This window comes from Giraffa tippelskirchi, chromosome 11 (genome assembly GCF_054371585.1).
Source record: "Giraffa tippelskirchi isolate mGirTip1 chromosome 11, T2T-mGirTip1v1.2.pri, whole genome shotgun sequence".
In the NCBI taxonomy this organism is placed as follows: Eukaryota; Metazoa; Chordata; class Mammalia; order Artiodactyla; family Giraffidae; genus Giraffa; species Giraffa tippelskirchi.
In genome coordinates this window covers 19,682,017-19,702,894 of record NC_137285.1, presented here as the reverse complement: position 1 = coordinate 19,702,894, position 20,878 = coordinate 19,682,017, and the positions used below count along the sequence as shown (strand labels likewise).

At 52.5% G+C, this 20,878-nt stretch overlaps 1 protein-coding gene across 9 annotated transcripts in view; it reads left to right on the top strand.

The window, feature by feature from the left end:
- Window positions 1-19,831, top strand: part of ABCB9 (ATP binding cassette subfamily B member 9) — a 42,751-nt gene extending 22,920 nt beyond the window's left edge. For 4 of the 9 annotated variants that reach the window (XM_081540226.1, XM_081540224.1, XM_081540225.1 and 1 more), the window contains 10 exons: window positions 2,724-2,838; window positions 3,431-3,561; window positions 4,464-4,669; window positions 7,408-7,605; window positions 8,903-9,031; window positions 11,101-11,289; window positions 11,772-11,945; window positions 14,504-14,663; window positions 16,260-16,396; window positions 18,579-19,831. In XM_081540226.1, the coding sequence (XP_081396352.1) occupies window positions 2,724-2,838; window positions 3,431-3,561; window positions 4,464-4,669; window positions 7,408-7,605; window positions 8,903-9,031; window positions 11,101-11,289; window positions 11,772-11,945; window positions 14,504-14,663; window positions 16,260-16,396; window positions 18,579-18,839 (1,700 nt within the window). In that variant the 3' untranslated portion in view covers window positions 18,840-19,831. Of the gene's footprint in view, window positions 1-2,723; window positions 2,839-3,116; window positions 3,174-3,430; window positions 3,562-4,463; window positions 4,670-7,407; window positions 7,606-8,902; window positions 9,032-11,100; window positions 11,290-11,771; window positions 11,946-14,503; window positions 14,664-16,259; window positions 16,397-18,578 lie in introns of all 9 variants that reach the window. The other 5 variants (XM_081540229.1, XM_081540227.1, XR_014068553.1 and 2 more) reach the window with 4 other exon arrangements.
- The last annotated feature ends 1,047 nt before the right edge of the window (window positions 19,832-20,878 follow it).

The window sequence follows — 20,878 nt, the reverse complement described above, 5'->3', positions numbered from 1 at the left end:
GGGCGCTATCGTCAGCTGGTGTGCACTCAGGAATACAGATGTCCTAAAATACAGCCAAGCAGATTGTGCCAGCCTGTAGGGTTATGTTGAGGTCAAGGGCTTGAACTTGAGATCAGGCCCCCAACTTCACTCATTGTTTTATTTTTTTGGCCACACCACACAGCATGTGGGATCTTAGTTCCCCAACCAGGGATCAAAGCTGCACCCTCTGCGTCGGAAGTGTAGGGTTTTTAACCACTGGGCCACCAGGGAAGTCTCAGATAACTTTAGTCGAGTTTACTTACTGTGGCCAAACTTCAGTGTCTCATCCTGTAATGAGGGCTTTGTCAGGGTTTTATGATTTTTTTTTTTGACTGCACCACAGGGCATCTTAGTTCCCCGACTGGGGATTGAACTTGTATCCCCTACAGTGGAAGTGCAGAGTCCTAACCACTGGACCGCCAGGGAAGTCCCAGGTTATTGTGAAAATTAAATGAGGTGAAACACAGTGCCTGGCAAAACTAGGTACTTCATAAAAGTTAAACACTATTATTATTGGGCTTCCCAGGTGGTGCAGTGGTAAAGATTCTGCCTGCCAATGCAGGAGATGTGAGCTTGATTCCTGAGTCGAGAGGATCCCCTGGAGAAGGGAATGGCAACCCACTCCAGTATTCTTGCTTGGAGAATTCCATGAACAGGAGAGCCTGTCAGGTTACAGTCCATGGGGTTACAAAGAGTCGGACACAACTGAGCGACTGAGCACATACACATGCACACTGTGATTAACAATTATTTTTCAATCAGTAAGCATCCAGTAGGGCCCAGATTTTTCTGAAACCTTATAATCTAAAAGAAAAACTGCCCATTGTGGGGGAAAGAAAGGTTAATTTTAGTGTTGAATATCTCCCATTGAGATTCTTTAATATGGATTTCACGGCAACCTTAACTACAATAACCTTGGGCAAATGACTTAACCGTTCTGAGCCCCAGTTCCCTCATCTGTAAAATGGGAAGAACGATATACTACACTTATAGGATTATTGGGAGGCATTTGAAACTTGAAAGAGGTGAAGGAGCCGGTGTCTGGGGTAACAGTGGTCCAGGCAGAGGGAACAGCCTGTGCAAAGGTCCTGAGGCAGAAAGCTGCCCGATTATTAAAGGAAAAGCAGAGAGAGTAGAGGGAGAGTAGAAGATAGTAGCTCAGTACGTGTGGGGGTGTCAGCCACTGTGAGGACTTTGATCCAGGATGAGACTATCTGACTTGAGTTTCACAGCTCCCAGCTGTCTGCTGGGAGTAGAGAACAGGTTGATGGGGACAAAGGTGGCAGCAAGGAGAACCAGACAAAGCCAGGTGGGACAGCAGAGGGAGAGGCAGCAAATTCTGGAAATATTTTGAAGGTAGAGCCACCAGATTTGCTGGCAGACCGGAGAGTTTCACCTGGTTCTTAGGCAGATTCAACAAAAGAGTTTGCTTACCTGCTTATTAATTCAGCCCCCCACCCAGCAAGGGCTCCATGAACGTCTGTGGTGGTTAATATCATCACTGGTGCTTGTTGGACCGAAAATTCTGCTGGAACCCCCCAGGCTCTTTACTTCCCCGTGGGTAAACTGAGGCAGAGATTCAGCTGAGGTACACGGCGGTGACTGGAGACTCTGTCTGGCCAAGGGCAGGGGAGACAGAGGCTGGCTTTGTGGTTTCTGAGCCAAGACCAGCAGAGGGCGCCAGAACCCCATGGAAGGCCTCACTGTCTTGGCAGAGCCAGTTCTGCAGAGCTAACTGGGGAGGGAGCCCCCAGACCTGCACAGGGCGCATTGATTGGCTTTTATTGTGCGCCTCCTGCATGCCTGGTGCTGATCTAGGCTGTGGCTGCTGAAAGCTGCAGTGAAAACTGGACACAGGCTGGTCTGACTACCTCCCATTCCGTGTCCATCATTTCCATGAGAGTAGGCCATTCATTCCAGGTTATTGGGAGGGAAGGCACAAGGAATGAGCCCCCAGACTGGAAGCTGGTTTGGGTTTGAGTCCTGCCTTCCTCTTAATTGTTGTGTGGCCTCGAGCAAGTTACTCAGCCTCTCTGAGTCTCCCATTCCACCTCAGTGAAATGGGGATGACATCTCTGCCGGATGCCCCTTTCCCCCCGCCACACCCAGGATTGATGTGAAGATACAGCAAGACACATGGGTAAGAAATTATCTGGCAAGCTGTAAAGTGCCCCACCAAGAGGGGCGGGGTGGCAGTTCTAGCATTGCTTAGAAGCAGAACATCAACATCTTCTGACCTTCTAGAATTTGGACTCTGAACCCTCTGGCAGAGAGAAGAAAGAAGTGAACTTTGGCAGCTGTCAGCCACCAATTGGTGGTGTGACTGGGTGAGCCTCAGCTCATCTTTTCGGCTCCACTTTCCTCATCTGTAAAATGGATGATAACAGGGTCGCCTTCTGAGTCCTTGTGCAGAGGGGATGAACTATCACCCAGGAGCCCCGTGGCTCTATGTTCTCCAGGTCTGGGAGCCATTATTCGTGATGACAGGATCTAGTCAGTATAGACTGAATAGCTGACATTTCCCGTGTACCTGATCTCTGAAAAGAGGGGGCCCCCCTCCCTGCCCCTGCCCAGCTAATAAGCAGGAGTTTGCAGAGAGAGAAAACCCCATGAGTGGAATAAGCAGTGTGGGTAGTCTGCGGGCTTCCAGAGCCCCCTCCTAGCTCCAGGCCCCCCCCCTGAGCCTGCCCTGTCTCCGGCAGGAGAGACCTTCCTTCCCTACTACACTGGCCGGGCCATCGACGGCATCGTCATCCAGAAAAGCATGGAGCAGTTCAGCACGGCCGTCATCGTCATGTGTGTGCTGGCCATTGGCAGGTAGCGACCCCCTGCCTGCCCCCACCCACCAGGCCTGCAGTTGGGAGTGGGGATGGGGTAGCTCCTGAGAAGAAAAGGGCCCAGGGAGGCCTAAGAAATGCTCCTGGGGGTGGGAGGCAAAGGCCTGTCCCTAAGCTGGTCCCCATGGTAACCAACAACCCAGCTACTGGCTTAGTTCTGCCCATTTGGTTGAGCCCCACCCTAGAGCCACACCCCTCTTGTCCCTAAAAATGACTTCAGTCCTCGGGGTTCCCCTTTCAGCACCACCCCACCCCCAGCTATTTTCCAGGCAGGAAACAAGGGCCAGCTTTGTCTGTCTGTGCTGTTCTGGAAAGGTGAGAGGCCTGACGGATGGAGCTGGGCTCCTCACCCGCGGTAAAAGAAGTCCCCCCTGTGCCCTCACGTTGGGGGCTCCTGTTGGGAACAGGATGACCCCCTGGTGGTGCCAGCCCCAGAGAGTGGGCTCAAGGTTGGGGTCCCTCACCCCTGTGAAGGCCCTGGCCTGCCAGCAGTGGGGAGGGAGCAGTGGGGGGCGGGGGTCAGTTGCCAGAAGGACGTCGTGCTATACATAACATCTCTTATCTGCAATTAGCTCATTTGCCGCAGGTATTCGGGGCGGCATTTTTACCCTCATATTTGCCAGACTGAACATTCGCCTCCGTAACCGTCTCTTCCGCTCGCTGGTGTCTCAGGAGACAAGCTTCTTTGACGAGAATCGCACAGGTTGGTCTTCCCGGGGGTCTCGGGTGACCTGGAGCTGGGCCTGGCCAGGTGGGCCTGCCCCACGTTGAGGATTCAAATGGGTGACTCAGCGCTCTCAGTCCTGCTGTCTTCCCCTGCCATCCAGTTCAGGCTGGGGATGCCCCTGGAGGCTGGTGTGGGCCTCCAGCACCCCCTGAGCCCTGGGGAGCTGGTCTGAGGTTTTGCTGTGAGCTGTGGCCACTCTAGGACCCTGGCCAGGCCACCCTGTCCCTGAAGCAACCAATGCCTCACCTCCCACTGGCTTGTGGGAAGCACATGGGCCAGGACTCCCCCGGCCCGTGGGGTGATCAGGGCAGGGGTACAGGACAGAACAGGGAGGCCAAGATCCAGTCTCTGAGGCAGCCCAGCCTGGGTGCAGGCCCCATCCCTGACTTCACCTTCCTGAGCCTCTGTTTTCTCCTCCGTAAGATGGGAACAATAACAGAAGCTGCCCCACGGGATTGTTGTCAAGGTCTTAGCCCAGTATCCAGCCATCAGTAAGGGGTGGTCTGCTCCTCTCTCTTCCATAGCTCAGATTGTTACTACCATGAGGCTGAAGAGGGGAGTGACCCCTCTGCCAGTGATAGGGAGGGGCCACGGGTTCAGCTCTGGCTCAGTCACGGCCATGCTGTGTGGCGCTGAGCAAGACTCTTCCCCTCTCTGAGCCTCAGCTGCCTCCTCTGTGCTCTGTGAGATGCTGAAGCTGAAACCAGATGCTGGTGACAAGGGCTGGGCTCAGAGCACCCCTCAGGGCCATTGACTCATCCTGTCCCCCCTGCAGCCCAGCCCAGAAGACAGGGAAGGTCCAAGTTCCCCAAGGGTCCCCTGCCCCCACCCTCAGTGGCCCTGTTACTCCAGAGGGAGCTGAGAGGCCTGTGTTCCAGGGGACCTCATCTCCCGCCTCACCTCGGACACCACCATGGTCAGCGACCTGGTCTCCCAGAACATCAACATCTTCCTCCGGAACACAGTTAAGGTCACGGGCGTGGTGGTCTTCATGTTCAGCCTCTCATGGCAGCTCTCCTTGGTCACCTTCATGGGCTTCCCCATCATCATGATGGTGTCCGACATCTACGGCAAGTACTACAAGGTAGGCCCCACCTGATCCCCACTGGGGTCTCCCCACCAGCAGCTTTCAAATGATCCCTTAGGAGGGGCTCAGAGGGCCACTGGGGGCTCGTGAGGGACTTGTCTTGAAACTGAGTTTGCATTCAGCCACTCATTCGTTCAGTCATTCAATAAATATTTATTGAGCACCTACTATGTCCCAGGTACTGGGATACATCAATCAGACAGGACCCCTGCCCCCAGGGAGCTTATATTCTAATAGAAGAGCCAGCCAATAAATAGCAACAATGATAATGATGGAAATATATAATACAGTCATAGCTCATTTGGTAAAGAATCTGCCTGCAATGCAGGAGACCCAGGTTCAATTCCTGGGTTGGGAAGATCCCCTAGAGAAGGAAATGGCCACCCACTCCAGTATCCTTGCCTGGAGAATCACATGGACAGAGGAGCCTGGCAGGCTGCCCCCTGGCAGTCCATGGGGTCACAAGAGTCAGACACGACTTAACAACTAGATATATAGTACAATAAAAGTTGGAGGAGATAAAGAGATAAATGAAAAGAAATAGAGAGCATTGGGGTTGGTTGCAGTTTTATTTTATTTTTAAAGTTAAATGTCTTTCTTTTGCTATCCTTTTTTAAAATTTTTCTTTATTTTGTTTTCGGCTGCGCTGCATCTTCATTGCTATGCTTGGGCTTTCTCTCATTGTGGTGAGCAGGGACTACTTTCTAGTTGTGGTGTACGGGCTTGTCATTGCAGTGGCTGTGCCTGTTGCAGAGCATGGGCTCTGGAGTGCAGGCTCAGTAACTGTGGTGCACTGGCTTAGCTGCCCCAAGACGTGGGATCTTCCTGGATGACGGATGGACCATGTGTCCCCTGCATTGGCAGGTGGATCCTTAACCACTAGACCACCAGGGAAGTCCCAGGCTGCAATTTTAAATTGGTCTTTCTGAGAAGGTGGCCTTTGAGTAAAGAGGTGGACATATTGGGGAAACTTGTTCCAAGCAGAGGGCACAGCCAGTGCAAAGGCCCTGAGGTGGGAACATGACTGGCCTGTTTGAGGAGCCTCAGGAAGGTTGGTGAGGCCGGAACCAGGAGTAAGGAGAGAGTCGGGAAGTAATGGGGGGTTAGATGATATAGACCTTTGTGGGAAGTTTGGGTTTCACTCTGAGTGCAAAGTTTGCTCTCTTTCTGGGAGTATATGTTCAAGTTTGGGGGGGTGGAGGCCCTCAGGACCCCATGATCGAGGCCCTCACCCACGATGCAATGATGGGCGAGCAGCAGTCCCCCCAACTACCCCCAGCGCTGCCTCTGTCAGAAGGATCAGCCTGTAAGCTGGGCTCCTGCCTCACCTTCCTCCTGCTTCCCACAGTGGTGGGTGCCTCTGAGCCCTCAGGAACGCAGGCTGGGTACAGGCAGGTGCAGTCAGCCCCGTCGCCAGTGATCCAGGCCTGAGGGGATCAGGGGCATTCCTGAGCAGGGCACTTGGACCCTGAGGTCCCCACTTGGTCAGGACCCTTAGTGCCCATGACCTGAGACCAGCACCTAAATGAATCCATTCCCCACAGCCCACTGTGTTGCCCTCCTACAGAGCCCACCACCCAGGCGGGCCCTCTCCCCTACAGCTCTGGATCACTGGCCTCACTGTTTTCGTCCATGAGGAGAGAAAGTAAATATATGAGTTGGAGTCAGAACAGTTTCCCTTCCACCCCACCCTTCCTGCCTTCCTGCCAACCCCTGGGAGGGGCCAGGAAGCCCTGGAGCGCCCACATCACATCAGCCCTGCCTCTGTGCACACCTCAGGCTCCACCTTCAGGTTCAGTGGTGAAGCCTCAAGGAAGCCCTATTTAGGTCTCGTACCTGTACCCCATGTATAGGATACCATCATTGAGTCATCACCACAAGCCACACACATCGTCCGCAGCCAGACATGACTCAAGGCAGTGTGGCTCCTCCCAGGATGCCTGAGCCTGAGTACACCGCATGCTTCTGATGGCCTGGGCGTGACTTGCAGGTCATGAGACATGCCAATGTAGGAGCCTCCTGGGCAGCCTTCCTGGCTGGTGTGAAGTTCTTAGTGTGGTAACTATCTCAAAGCCTGAATAGCAGGCCCGGGGACTGCTTCTGGAACTCTGTGGGCAGCAGTCTGGTGGTCATGTACTTGGAACCACTTCTCAGCCATCCATCCTCAGTTATAAGCACATGATGTGGGCAGATTTCATAGCCCGTGGCCTCCACCACCATCTAGAACTTGGCTAAGAGTTCTGGAATCTCTGTGCCAATTTTCAGTCTCTCACATAATTTAATGTATGTTACTGGATGTAAATGCTGCCTCCTTAATAGATAGTGTTTCTTGTGCAGTATACAACCTGAACAACCATCCAGAGCATCCCTGCTCTTATGCCAGCTCAGGATCAGGTATCGAGACTCGTTTTCTGAGAAGATTATGTATGGTCATGCATAATTTCCTCTGAATACTAGAGATATCTTCACGATCAGTGCCCCATCCCTCAGGAGACAGAGCCTCAGGAGCTCACCCCCAAAGCCCAGCTGGAGTCTGTTGTCTGAGCTCAGCAAATCATGCTAGAAGGAGATGGGGGAGGAAGGGGAGCTAGATCTCATCCCTTTGTCCCTGAAACTCCCTGCATAGATCTGACACCAACTAAAGACAGAAAATCCCAGAGAGACCTGGGGCTCAGCAGAGGGTGAGCCTGTCTGTTTTGAGGTCTCCTCCTCTCTGTCCCCGCTCCCGCCCATAGAGGCTCTCCAAAGAGGTCCAGAGTGCTCTGGCCAGAGCCAGCAGCACGGCTGAGGAGACCATCAGCGCCATGAAGACAGTGCGGAGCTTTGCCAATGAGGAGGAGGAGGCGGAGGTGTACTCACGGAAGCTGCAGCAGGTGTACAAGCTGAACAGGAAGGAGGCCGCGGCCTACATGTACTACGTCTGGGGCAGCGGGGTATGTGCCCCCAGCCCGGGCAGGTCTGACACAAAGATGGGGGACCCCTTGGGGCAGGACATTAGCCCAGGTCCCTGCATGCTGGTGTGACACTTGACTTTGTCCTGACTTTCTGCTTGTCCTTAGAGGATCTTTCTGGAAAGAAACATAGACTCCTGTGAATGTCCCCCCAGGACACCCCCTCTTACCTCTCACCTGGGTGTGGGGTGGCCGGGCAGGAACTTTCTTTTCCCTGTTGGGGAGACACCCCTGCCAAGGTGGGGAGTCACCCTGAGGCCACCTGGGGATATGACCTGGGCGGCTTCCTGGCAGGTCCTAGAGTGTCCGGCTCACTCCCGGGGGACGCGTTCCAGCCCCTCCTGGAGAAGGAGCATGTGGGGCCTGTCACTGTGTGCTGGCCACACCCAAGAGTGGGATGTCGGGGAAGAGCTGGGGTAGGCATGAGGAGGGTTTGGAATTTAGGGCAAGGAAGGAGCCAGTGGTCTACAGGCAAGCAGGGGATAAGGACCTTCTGGGACCTCCCCCCCACCCAGGGTAACCCCTCCTCAAAAGTACCCAGCCAGAGGGGAGAAAGGCCTGAAATCCAACTAGCCAAGTCTCCTGGCAGTCTGCCTACCAGCAAAGGTGCCTCTTGCTGCTTGTGCAAAGGCACTGTGGTCCAGCTGTGGATCTAGTTCCAGCCCAGCATTGCTGGCTTGGAATGAGGAGGGGCAGATAGGGACCCTGAGTGGGTTGTGTCATGGGTACGCAGATTCCACTCCTCTCGCAGACACTCCCCCAGCACCGGAGGGTCAGGAGGCAAGCACACCCCAGACACAGCCCCTCCTTCCTGGTAATACAGACCTCATCTGCTTGGCCTGGCTTGCTGTGTGACCTTAGCCAGAGGACTCAGCCTCTCTGAACCATGCTCTTCCCAATAAGGAGGAGACAAATAGCTCCAGTTTGGCCTTGCTGAGGCGCTTGGGAAGTGTGTGTGTGTGTGTGTGTGTGTACACGCCAAGGCCTGACAAAGAAAACCTTGTTCCCGACCAGGCTCATGGCCTGTTCCAGCAGGGGGCCTTTGCAGGGAAAAACTCCCTAGTGGTGATGGGGAGGGCGTGAGTGACAGAGGGGCATCAGCTCGTGGGAGGCCGTCCCTGCCGCTGGCTGGACTTGTAGTTTGTGACTATGAGTGCGGAGTCCACAGCTGCTCTCACCTCCCCTGCAGCTTGTGGGGCGGGGAGACAGAGGGGATGGGGTTGTGGATCTGAGCCAAGGCCCCCCGTGAGTCAGACTCCACTTTCCATCTGCCTTCCAGCTCACACTGCTTGTGGTCCAGGTCAGCATCCTCTACTACGGAGGCCACCTCGTCATCTCGGGGCAGATGACCAGTGGCAACCTCATCTCCTTCATCATCTATGAGTTTGTCCTGGGAGATTGTATGGAGGTGAGGGGCTGGCTGGGGAAGGGGGGATCCTGGGGAGGAGGGAGAGGTAAGGGGGAGGGATCTGAATGGGGGTGCTCCAGGGTCCGCAGGAGGTGGCATTTCTTTCTAAAGGACATGATAATACCAACAAGGAGACTAACACTAACGTGTGACAGCAACTTTATGGAGCAGAGGGGCAGCAACAGAGATTATTTCAGAAGATGCCCCTGAGCACCTGTACGAGGTCTCAGTGCTCCCCGGGTCCCCACTTCCCAGAAAAAGAAGCTGAGGCTCAGAGTGGTTCAGTGACTTGCCCCCCACATTTGTAGGGGTTCCCAGTTCCAAGCCAGATGGTCTGACTTTATTTTAACCCACTTTAAAGAGTAGCTCTATGGAAAAAGAACAGAGTGGGTTTGTTTTTTAAATGGATTATGTTTATATATATACATTATTTCAATTTTATTTTAAAATTTATTTGGCTGTGCCTGGTCTTAGTTGCGGCATGCAGGATCTAATTCCTGGACCAGGGATCGAACCTGGGCCCCCTGCGTTGGGAGCATGGAGCTTTAGCCACTGGAGCAGCAGGGAAGTCCCCGTAGATTAAGTCTTAATTTGGCTCCTCCCACCAGCAGGTCCTGAGATGAAGGAGCTGGGGAGCTTGTGCCTAAATTGCCATCAGTCACTTCCAGAGGATGCACAGAGGGAGGGTGTTAGTTCTCTGGTCTGACCCCCCCTCCCCACAAAGCCCTCCAGCACTAAAGTAGAGCTGTGTGTCCTGCAGTGATAAAAGCCCAAAGGTGTGGGGGTCAGGGGGAGGTTAGTGTCTTCTGCAGATGGCACTTTGCCTTAGTTCCAGTCAGACTTGCGGTGTCATTAGAATCAGTGTCAAGGAAGCCATGCTTCAGAAACATCCACAGCAGTGGGCAAAGACATGTGTCCCAGGATGCCCAGTATGGCACTGTTTACACCAGTGAAAAGTTAAATGCTTGTCAACCAGCGATTGGGCAATACAGTATATCCGTATGCCAGAAACAGTCCATCTGTGCTACGAAAACTAGGCAGCAGCCACAGGAGTGAGGCAGAGCTGTGTGCGCTGGTGCACAGAGAACCCTAAGATACAGAATTAGTGAAAAAGCTAATCTCTGAGTCATAGGGATGGTCTGATCTTATGGTTTTCTTTCGTCTCAAAATTATTTAATTATGTACATGCATATGTTTGTAAAAGCACAGAGAAAGGACTTGAAAGACACAGTGCCCTGATAACCAGGACCACCTCTGGGATGAGGGAGAGAGGACAATGTCTACACAGCACTTGTGTCTTAATATGAGTCATTGTATCTGGATGTTAACAGCTGTGGTGTATTGAGGGCTTCCTGTTGCTGAGTACGTCTTCACAGAACCATGATACAGGTACTAATATTACCCCCGTTTCATCAACCAGGACCCGCAGTCACAGGTCATAAGGGTCTGAACTCGGGAGCCAGAAGGCCTGGGTTCGAATCCTGGCTCTGCCGCTTCTGCATCTGTGTGACCTGGGGGAAGTTATTTGAGCCCACTGTGCCTCAGTTTCCTTATCACCACAAAGGAGCTAATGATAGAAGCTACCTCAAAAGATATATATGTACTCAGTAAAATGAGTCGTTATTCACATTTATACTTGTGTATATTTTTACCCAAGGAAATGTATAAATTTAGGGCCATTTTTACCATCGAAATTTAAAAATTCTGTGGCAGCTGAAAGAGGAAGGTCCAATTCCTATTCTGCTACATTCTGGCTTCTCTGCGATTCCATTTCTTCTTCTGGGGGGGGTGGGTGATAACACCTACCCTGCTGGACAGTGGTGAGGTTTAGCTGTAACACATAAAGCATCAGTATTTTTTATCGCTGTCTTCATCTTTTTCATTATCGTCCTGGTCTGCTGTGCCAGCAGGTGGGGCTCCGACAGCCTCGTGTGACCGTGCCCCCCACCCCAGACCTGCTGCTGTGTTCTTGCTCTCTCTGCACCCCCTTCATCCCTCTGGCACCATGGAGGGGGGACCTAGGATTGGGGTGTCAGTGGGTCAGGAACATGTTTTTCCTCCCCCCACAGTCCGTGGGCTCTGTCTACAGTGGCCTGATGCAAGGAGTAGGGGCCGCCGAGAAGGTGTTCGAGTTCATTGACCGGCAGCCGACCATGGTGAACGATGGGAGCTTGGCCCCTGACCACCTGGAGGGCCGGGTGGACTTTGAGAATGTGACCTTCACCTACCGCACTCGGCCCCACACCCAAGTCTTGCAGGTGAGAGAGGGTCTGCGAACCCCCACCACCCCCCATCATCCTTTCCCTCCTCCCATCTCTCTCGCACCTCCTACAGGCCAGGCCATGGCAGTGCAGCCAAGAACACGAAAAGCAGAGTCCCTCCAGTTGGGCTCTTGCTGGGGAAGACAGAGCATTGACAAAAGGATTCCAAGAGAAGTGCTAGGAAGGCAATAAATCGGGGTAGTCTGCAGAGATGGTATTAATAGTCCAAGAGGGCTTCTCGGGGGAGGTGCCTTTTGATCTGGGACCAAAACAAGGAGCAGGTGTCAGCCAGTGGCTCTTTGCAGCGAGAACATTCCAGGCAAAGGAGACGAGTATAAAAGTGCTGTCAAGACCTAGAAAAGAGAGCCTTCTGGGGGCGGCGGCAGTGGGGCACGCTGGAAAGGGTGCCCACTGGCCTCTGAGACCAGAGCCTCTGAGTGAGCCAGCAGCCCTGACTTGTGTCTGCGTGTTCCTTGCAGAACGTCTCCTTCAGCCTGTCCCCGGGAAAGGTGACTGCACTCGTAGGGCCGTCGGGCAGCGGGAAGAGCTCGTGCGTCAACATCCTGGAGAACTTCTACCCCCTGGAGGGGGGCCGAGTGCTGCTGGACGGGAGGCCCATCGGCGCCTATGACCACAAGTACTTACACCGCGTGGTAGGTACACGGCGTTCGCCGGCCTCCTCCGCCCTTTCCCCTGCTTGACCTGCTCTCGGGAGCACTAACAGATGCGGGCAAGAGGGCTCAGGATATACACACCGTTCAAAGGATCACCACTGGGATTCCCCGGGTGGTCCAGTGGCTAAGACTCTGTGCTCCCAGTGGAGGGGGGCCAGGTTTGATCCCTGGTCAGGAAACTAGATCCCACATGCTGTAACTAAGACCCAATGCAACCAAATAAAATAAATAAAATATATATATATTTTTTAAAAAAAGGATTACCACCAACATAACACCACCCAGTTCAAGAAATAGAACGTTCCAGCACTCCAGAAGCACTCCCCCCCCGCCCCACTCCGTGTGCCTTTTCTTTTCCTCCCAAGAAGCGCCATCTCACCCAACTTTCATAATCATCATTTTCTTGCTTTTGCTCTTCCCATCGCTGTGTGCTTCCCCAGACAGCACAGCTGTGTTTTGCTAGTTTTGAACTTCATCTGACTGGAGTCATAACATGTGTATTCTTTGTGTCTTGTTTCCTCCACTCAGCGTTATTTGTGAGTTTTCCAGGTTGAGGCTGTGTTGTAGTTCCTTCATTTTCATTGCTGGGAGATAATCCACTGTGTAAACATGTCACAGTCCATTTACACCTTCTGTTTCTTGATGGATAGTTGGGGGTGTTTCCTGTTCTTTTAGTATTAGCAACAATATTGATATGGACAACACTGATACTGTGTGTCCTGGTATGCACAGGTGGGTAGGTTCTCCCAGAGTGGATGCGTATCCTCAGCTATAGTAATTCCTGCCATTAAGGTGGTTTACTTTTTTCTTTTTTTAACTTTACAGTCTCACCAGCAGTGAATGAGAGTTCAGATTTTCCACATTTAAATTATCTCCAGTACTTAAAGGAGGCTATTCATGACCTTACAGATTTTGGTAATCTTCTCAGGCGCACTCAACATCTGATCCTGAGCTGGTATAAGAGCAGGGATGCCCTGGATGGTTCTTCAGGTTGCACGTTATGCAGGAAACACCAACTTCTACGCAGACACCATTTACATCATCAACAGACGTTAAGTTATGCGAGAGCCTGGGTTGACACAGAGATTCCAGAACTTCCAGCTAGTTGTAGATGCGGGTGGAGGCCACAGATTGTGACCTCTTCCCACTCGTGTATATAACCTTGGGTAGATGGTGGAGAAGTGGTCCCAGGTATGCCACCACCAGACTGCTGCCCACCAGAGTTCTGGAAGTGGCTCCTGGACAGAGCGGCTCAGGCTTTGCAATAGTTAACATGCTCAGATACTTAATCTCAGATAGCTAGTATCAGTCCTGTATCTGTAACCAGTTGGTGAGTATCTAGAGGTAGTTCATTGAGGTTTTTTGCATTTTCCTGGTGACTAAAGATTTTAAGCCCTTTTTCATGGTCCTTGGTCTTTTAGATTTCTTCTTTTGTGAGTATCCTCTGTTTAAATTTTTAATTTTCATAAACCCAAAGCAGTAGAACTCAACCATCTAACTATATTCTCATATATTCAGAGAATTTTATAACAAACACATGAGAATCCCCTCCACCTCACCTTTTGAATTCCACCCCATGGCACGATCCAGCATTATCAGTTTAGTCAACATCCTTTCCTTTCCAACGTGTTTCCCATCTTCATATAAACATATCTACATAAAAAGGTTTCCCTGGTAGCTCAGCAGAAAAGAATCTGCCTGTAATATAGGAGACCCAGGAGACACAGATTCAATCCCTGGGTCAGGAAGATCCCCAGGCAAAGGAAATGGCAATCTACTCCATTATTCTTGTCTGGGAAATCCCATAGACAAAGGAGCCTGGTGGGCTACAGTCCATGGGGTCGCAAAGAGTCGGACATGACTGAATGACTAAACAGCAGCAACAACAATATATAAAGGCACATACACTTTTTTAAACAACAAAAATAGAATTGTGATATATATTGCAGCTTGATTTTATAGGTGCACTATAATCATTTAATCCTCAACTTATGGACAATTAGATTTTTTTTTTCTTTTTCCTTTTTTTGCTATTTACAGTATTGTAATGACATCGTCCAACTACATACAAATTCCTAGAGCTGGGACCCTGGGACAAGAGCTCCTTTCTTTTGGTCTCTAAAAGGGAGGGGGCACCAACCAGGGAGGTCCCTGTGGCCTGGGCCTGCTCTGGCCTCTTCTTGCCACGGACAGACTCACAGAGTCACACTCCACACTCTCTCACTCTCTTTTCTTCCAGGTCAGAGGTGGCCAATGAGCTCTGTCTCGGAGGTCAGGGAACTTGGCTGAGCCCAGAGCGGCAAGCTTAGCGGGGCCCCCAGTGTGTTGGTCAGGGAGGCTGAGGGCTTGTGCAGAAAGTGGACTCCACTGTTTGGAAAGAAGAGAGGCCACTGAATGCAGCAGCCGGCCGTGGGCCCTGATCAGATTTCAGACTTGAGGCCCCAGGCATCAGCCAGGCCCGGGGCTGGTGAGGTTCCTGGTGACAGCTGGACTGACGTGTTCCCCGCCTCCCATGCCCCATCCTTCCTTCTCCACAGATCTCCCTGGTGAGCCAGGAGCCAGTGCTGTTCGCCCGCTCCATTACAGACAACATCTCCTACGGCCTGCCCACTGTGCCCTTCGAGACAGTGGTGGAGGCTGCCCAGAAGGCCAATGCCCATGGCTTCATCATGGAGCTCCAGGACGGCTACAATACAGGTACAGGGCCCGGAGCACCACCTCCACTGTGCCTGGAGGTCCACCCTCAGGGGTTCAACCCTCTGAGTTATGCATTGCCCTCTGCCAGCTACTCTTTATTATTTCAGGGGAAATCCATATAACATAAACTTAACTGTTTTTTAAATATTTATCTATTTATTTATTTGGCTGCATTGAGTCTTGGTTGCAATATTTGGGAGCTTTTGTTGTGGCTGTTAGGCTTAGTCACCCCATGGCATGTGGGATCTTAGTTCCCCAACCAAGGATCAAACCCACATCCCCTGAATCGCAAGGTAGATTCTTAACTACTGGACCACCAGGGAAGTCCCTAAACTTAACTATTTTAAAGTGAACAATTCAGGGACTTCCCTAGTGGTCCAGTGGTTAAGATTCTGTGCTTCCACTGCAGGGGGCATGGGTTTGATCCCTAGTCAGGGAACTAAGATTCCACATGCCGTGCGGAGTGGCCAAAAATAAATAAATAAAGTGAACACTTCAGTGGCACTTAGTACTTTCACAGTGCTTTAAAACCACTACCTCAATTTAGTTCCGAAACATAATTATTTTAAAATGGTATATGTACTATATTATTTATAGTTACTTTATGTGAATAAGTATTTTAATTTAATGAGTTGAACAATATATTAACTTATAGATTTGATTTAACGTATTTTAAAATTTTAACTCTTGCAGCGAGGCTATTCACACAGTTCACAACTAAAAAATTAGACCTAATTACATCCAGTGAAAAGTTTCATTTCATTCCAGTCTTCACTCCCCGTTCCCTCCGGCCCCCACCAAAGCTTCTTTCATTAATTTCTTACATGTCATTTTGGAGTTTCTTTATGCAAATATGAATATGTGTTTTTTGTTTCACCCATCTACAGAAAAAACAGCACCTTATATTCTGGTTTCTTTAAGTGATACCTTTTTTCCATATTCATACCTAGAAAGCTACTTTTTTTTTTTTAGCTACTGCACAGTATTCTATTGTGTGCCTTTATAATACTTTACTCAAAAATAACTGGTTTCTTCAGTTTCCTGTTGATAGACAATTTGTATTGTTTTTTTGGTTTGGGAGTTTTGTCGTTTTCAGTTAACAGTGCTGTGAGTCACAGCTCACGAGCAAGTAAATGAGCAGGAAATATTCCCAGAGATTGGTTTGCTGGTCCAGGGGTTGTGCGTCTGTAATTGTGATCTGTGCACTCACACACCACAACCCGACACACAGAGGAGTGTGCACCGCAGCACAGGGATCTCAGCAGCTGTACCCCAGAAGACTAGGGGTGCCCTTTGCCCTCAGCCACCCCAGCACAGTGTGTTCTCAAACGTTGGGAGTTTTGCTAGTTTAACAGGTAAAAGTTGGCATCTTGATACCAACCACACACAGTCATAATTTGCTTGCTCCTTATGAACAGGAAGGAGGAGCATCGTTCCATGAGGTTTCCAGCCGGTGGCCCTCTCAGCCCCACCTTTCCCAGGGAGCAGAGCTCCCCTGGCAGAAGGGAAAGGCAGAGGCAAGGGACTGCTTGTCCCTCCCCGAGGGCCACCCAGCCTCCCCTCCCACTCACTTGCCCCTGTGCCTCCGCCCCGCAGAGACAGGGGAGAAGGGTGCCCAGCTGTCTGGTGGTCAGAAGCAGCGGGTGGCCATGGCCCGGGCTCTGGTGCGAAACCCACCCGTTCTCATCCTGGACGAAGCCACCAGCGCCCTGGATGCGGAGAGCGAGTATCTGGTGAGTTGCGGGGTGGCGGGTGATGCTTAGAGCCGAGCAGCGGACAGGTGCTGGGAAGGGTTCAGGGTGGCTGTAGGGACTCTCCCAGGCCATCATCTTCCTGGATTAGGGTGTTTCAAAGCTGAGGGCAGAGAGTGGGGATGGAGGAGGCCCAGGGCGTGGTCAGCCCAGCCTCAGGGCTCTAGGTGTTGAAACCAAATGCACCTGGGTTTGAGTCAGGAGATGTGGGCCCTGGAGCTCACAACCTGAGTGTCTCTCTTACTCCAACTCTCATGTCATTGGTAAAGCAAGGCCCACAGTGTATTTGAAGCAGACTTAGCTACCTGCATCTCGCCTTGGATCCATTCATTTATCACACGGTATTTAATGCCCGCCTCCCGGGCACCAGGCGCTGTTCTGGGTGCCACTGTCACATTGGCCCCTGCCCCCAAGGTGTTTCCAATCCAGGGTGAGAGACAGATAACAAGGAGACAAGCGCACATTCGCCCTGGGGCCTGTGCTGTGTAGAAAATGAAACAGTCCTGTGATGGAGTCTGAGAAACACAGCCAGCCATTAAAGCTGGGAAAACAGATTTTATCCAGTAGCTAATAAAGCAGGGAAAAGAGCTGAGGTCTGTCTATCTAAGATTCGTGCAGGGGTGACAATGGTGATGGGGCAGACATTTCAAAGGGAGATTGAGGATGTAGGGAGGGGGCGGGAGCAGGGGTCAGGGAAGACTCACAAAGGGCTGGGAGCTGGCAGACAGCTGGCAACCACAGAAATTTGGATTCCACGTCCCCCACCAAGTCTGGGAGGTGGGGCCCTATCCTTCCGATGATTACATTTCAAAGGAATGACAGAGAAAGACATTCCTGAGCTTTAGGAGCTTTGCATATGTATCTCCCAGGGACAGAGGAAGGTGTGACAACTGTAAGACCCTTTTGGTAAGTGCTTTAAGAAAGGGAGCTCAGCCGCCTGCTGCCCGGCAGGTGTTGGTTAGGACACTCAGTTCTCCTGGCGGCATTTAGGGGCTGGGGTCATCCCAGGGACAAGGCTTTACCCCTGCAGGAGCCCCGCTGGAGTGTGGCTGCCTTAGTGCAGGGTTCGAATGGGGTCACACCTGCCCAGAATTCACGTGCAGAACCAGGGTCATCAAGTAGCTATTGAGCTGAGACCAGAAGGGAAAGGAGCCAGCCAGGGGGATCTGGGTAAGAGCGTCCTGGGAAGAGGGGGCAGCGAGGGCAAAGGCAGGTCCACAACCAACCCCCCAAGGTCAGCATGATTGACGGTGGGGGTCAAGCATGGTGAGGTCTGGACAGAGTCATTGTGGGGACACCAGCTGCTCAGGACCTAGAAAGGGGTTTGGATTTTGTTTTTTTTAGAGTAGGTTTATGTTTCAAGAAAATTGAGCAGAAAGTACAGAGTTCCCATGTATACCCCTCCCCCCAAACAACGTCACCTATTATTAACATTTTACATTAGCAGTATATTAGGTCCCATTGAAAATTGGTATTAGTGCATTTTTAGTAACTCAAGGTCACTATTCATGTCTCGGGTCCCTTTGTGTTGCAAATTCTATGGGTATTGACAAACACAGGATGTCATGTTATGCAGAAGAGGTTCACAGCCCCAAAATTCCCCTCCCCCAGGTGTTTGGGTTTTGTCCTAAATGGGACAAGAAGCTCTTGGAGGGTTTGGAGCACGAGTTCAACAAGAACTGATTAAAAGTATTAAATCCACATGGGAAGCGGGTCAGGCAAGTTGCTGGGATCCAAGCGAAAAGGTGGCAGAGGTGGAAAGATGGAGCAGAGAGACCCTGGGGAGATGGGGCTACAGGATTTGCTGATGAGTCAGGTTTGAGGGGTGAGGGAATGATGAGGAAGCAGATGATGCTGGTTTTGTTGGCATGAGCTCTGAGGCTGACGGTGAGACCATTAACCAAGGCCAAGGTTAGGGGAAGACCATGTCGGGAGCCCTTCCATCATTCACCGAGTGCTGCCCCGTGTCAGGCTCTGAGCTCTGTCCCCCAAGGACAAAAACTCCAGAAGCAGGTCCTGTGCAAACCCTCGCTTTACAGGCAAAGAAGCCCCAGAGAGGCTGAGTGTCCGTGGGGTGTGGTGGATGTGGGATCTGAGTCAGGACTGGGTGGGGTGGTGGGCGGTGGCAGCGCCCATGTGAGCCGGTGCCCTCCTGTGTCTGCAGATCCAGCAGGCCATCCACGGCAACTTGCAGAAACACACCGTGCTCATCATCGCGCACCGGCTGAGCACGGTGGAGCGGGCGCACCTCATCGTGGTGCTCGACAAGGGCCGCGTGGTGCAGCAGGGCACACACCAGCAGCTGCTGGCCCAGGGCGGCCTCTACGCCAGGCTGGTGCAGCGGCAGATGCTAGGGCTTGAGCCCGCCGCGGACTACACAGCCGGCCACAGGGAGCCGCCGGGCAACGACAGTCACAAGGCCTGACCGCAGGGCCCCGCCTCTCCCGGTGGGGCAGAGGCCCCAGAGCCGAGCCGGCCCGGCAGAGGTGCCCACGGGGGTCCCCCATCCCGGCCGCCCCCGCTGCCCTCTGAGCCCAAGCCCACGGCACTGGAGGGGGAGGGCCACGTGCCCTGCCCCATGAGTCACCGCTTCCTGCATCTCTTCCCCAGGTCCCTGCCCTGTTCCCCGGGCCACCACCGGCCCCCTGCTGCCATGAGCCGCCCCCACCAGTCTGGGCACAGAGACCCCACTGGTCTCTCGGGCTGGTCTCCCGAAGCTTCTAGGTGAAGGTAGAACTACCTTTTTAAACCAAGATCTTAACCAGGTTTCTTTTACTGCTTGGTTTGATGGGCCCCCGTCAACTCCTAGATTTCAAAAGCATTTTTCTAATTGGGAGTAACGACGTGCAAGGTCCCTGAGATGTTCTGGAAACTTCTGAGCCGGGAGTGAACGACCCTTCTCCCTAAGAGCCTGGGGGGATGTCAGGGAGAACTGAGCCCCTGCCATTTGCCCCTGGAGGGAAGGGGCTTCCCAGTCCCTGTGGTGGTGGTGGGAACACAGCGGGGTGGGGGGACTTCCCGTCTTGCCCTCTTCCCAGCTTCGTGAGTCAGGCCAAGGGTGGGCGGGGAGTGGACGGCACCTGCCTGCCCATCACCCCCCCAAATCTAAGCCAGTCTCACTGTGAACCACTACGAACCTTAACTAGGGGAGTGAGGGGCTGGCCAGGCCTGGCGGAGCCTCGGGGGGGTCCCCGGCCCAGCGCCCAGCTTGAGCCCCTCCGCCTGCCTTGCCCCTCCCCGCGCCCTCTCCCCTGGCTGGTAACCCCCTCCCCACATCCGCCCCGCCACTCGGCCGTTCTGAGGCCCTCTGGACGTCTGGGAGTCCGGTGCACGGGACGCTGGCAAAGCCCAGATCTGGCTTTGTAGGGGGGTTGCAAGATGTTGGGAGAACCGGTCAATAAAGTATACTACCTCTGACCCCTGACCTCTGGCCTCTTCCTGGGCCATCTGCCTCATTGCCTGGTTAGGTTTCTCCATCAGGCCCTGCCTGGTGTAATTGTGGGGAGACTCTAGGTGGTCTAGGGCCTCCCTTCATCCAGTGTCTGGGTGCCCTTCACATCCCCAGGACCCCCAGCGCAGACATTCATGTCCATCCATCTGTCTCCATGAGGCTTGTGCAGGATAACAGATTGGTCTCCACTAAACCCCCTGGGTCCTTTGTGCCTCCCGGGAAAGCCGAGACCCAGCAAATGCCACCTGTTTTTTTCCATCAGGGACAGAGCACCCTACGCTCCCCAGCCCATGGCACCAAGACATATTACCCAGCAGTACAGCTCAATCAGAAGGGAGGCTTAGGACTGGACACAGGAAGACCTCCTGGTGGTAGTTCTTACTTGCTGAATTGTGTGGAAGTCTGGGGTCCCGTGAGGGGGGCTGGGGCAGTGGCTTTTACCAACGGGTATGGGAGTATTTGAATATTTTAACAACCGGTGAAGTCACACTACATACACCAGCTCCATGTCTGCCATGTATCCATTTTCCTGCCAAATAAATCGAGGCCTGAGGCCCAGACTGTGGCCAGCTGAGTCCTCTGCTTGCCCTCACGGGCTTGGACCTGCCTTGAGCATCTTATTTATCCAGGACTCTCCCTCCCTGAAGAAGCCATCGTGAACCTGAGAACTGGGTTTCCCAGCAGAACCTGCTCAGGCCCAGGCTGGGGTTTCAGGTGGAACTGGAGAGATACCTGGTGTTTAGCGTCTGATCTCATTTAATCCTCACAACAACCAATTCTCTCCCAACTCTTAAGTTGAGGAATCTGAAGCTCAAAGAGGTTAATTGATTTATCCTACACTACACAGCCAAGACCCCGCAGCTAACCCCCCACCCCATCCACCCACCCCACCCCCACCTCGCCAAGAGCAGGGAATGAAAAAGTTTCAGGGCATTATGTTATCTGGACTCTTTTTGCTCTGCTTACCATTCCATAATAAAAATAAACACAAAATTTTAAATGCTGTGGAAACC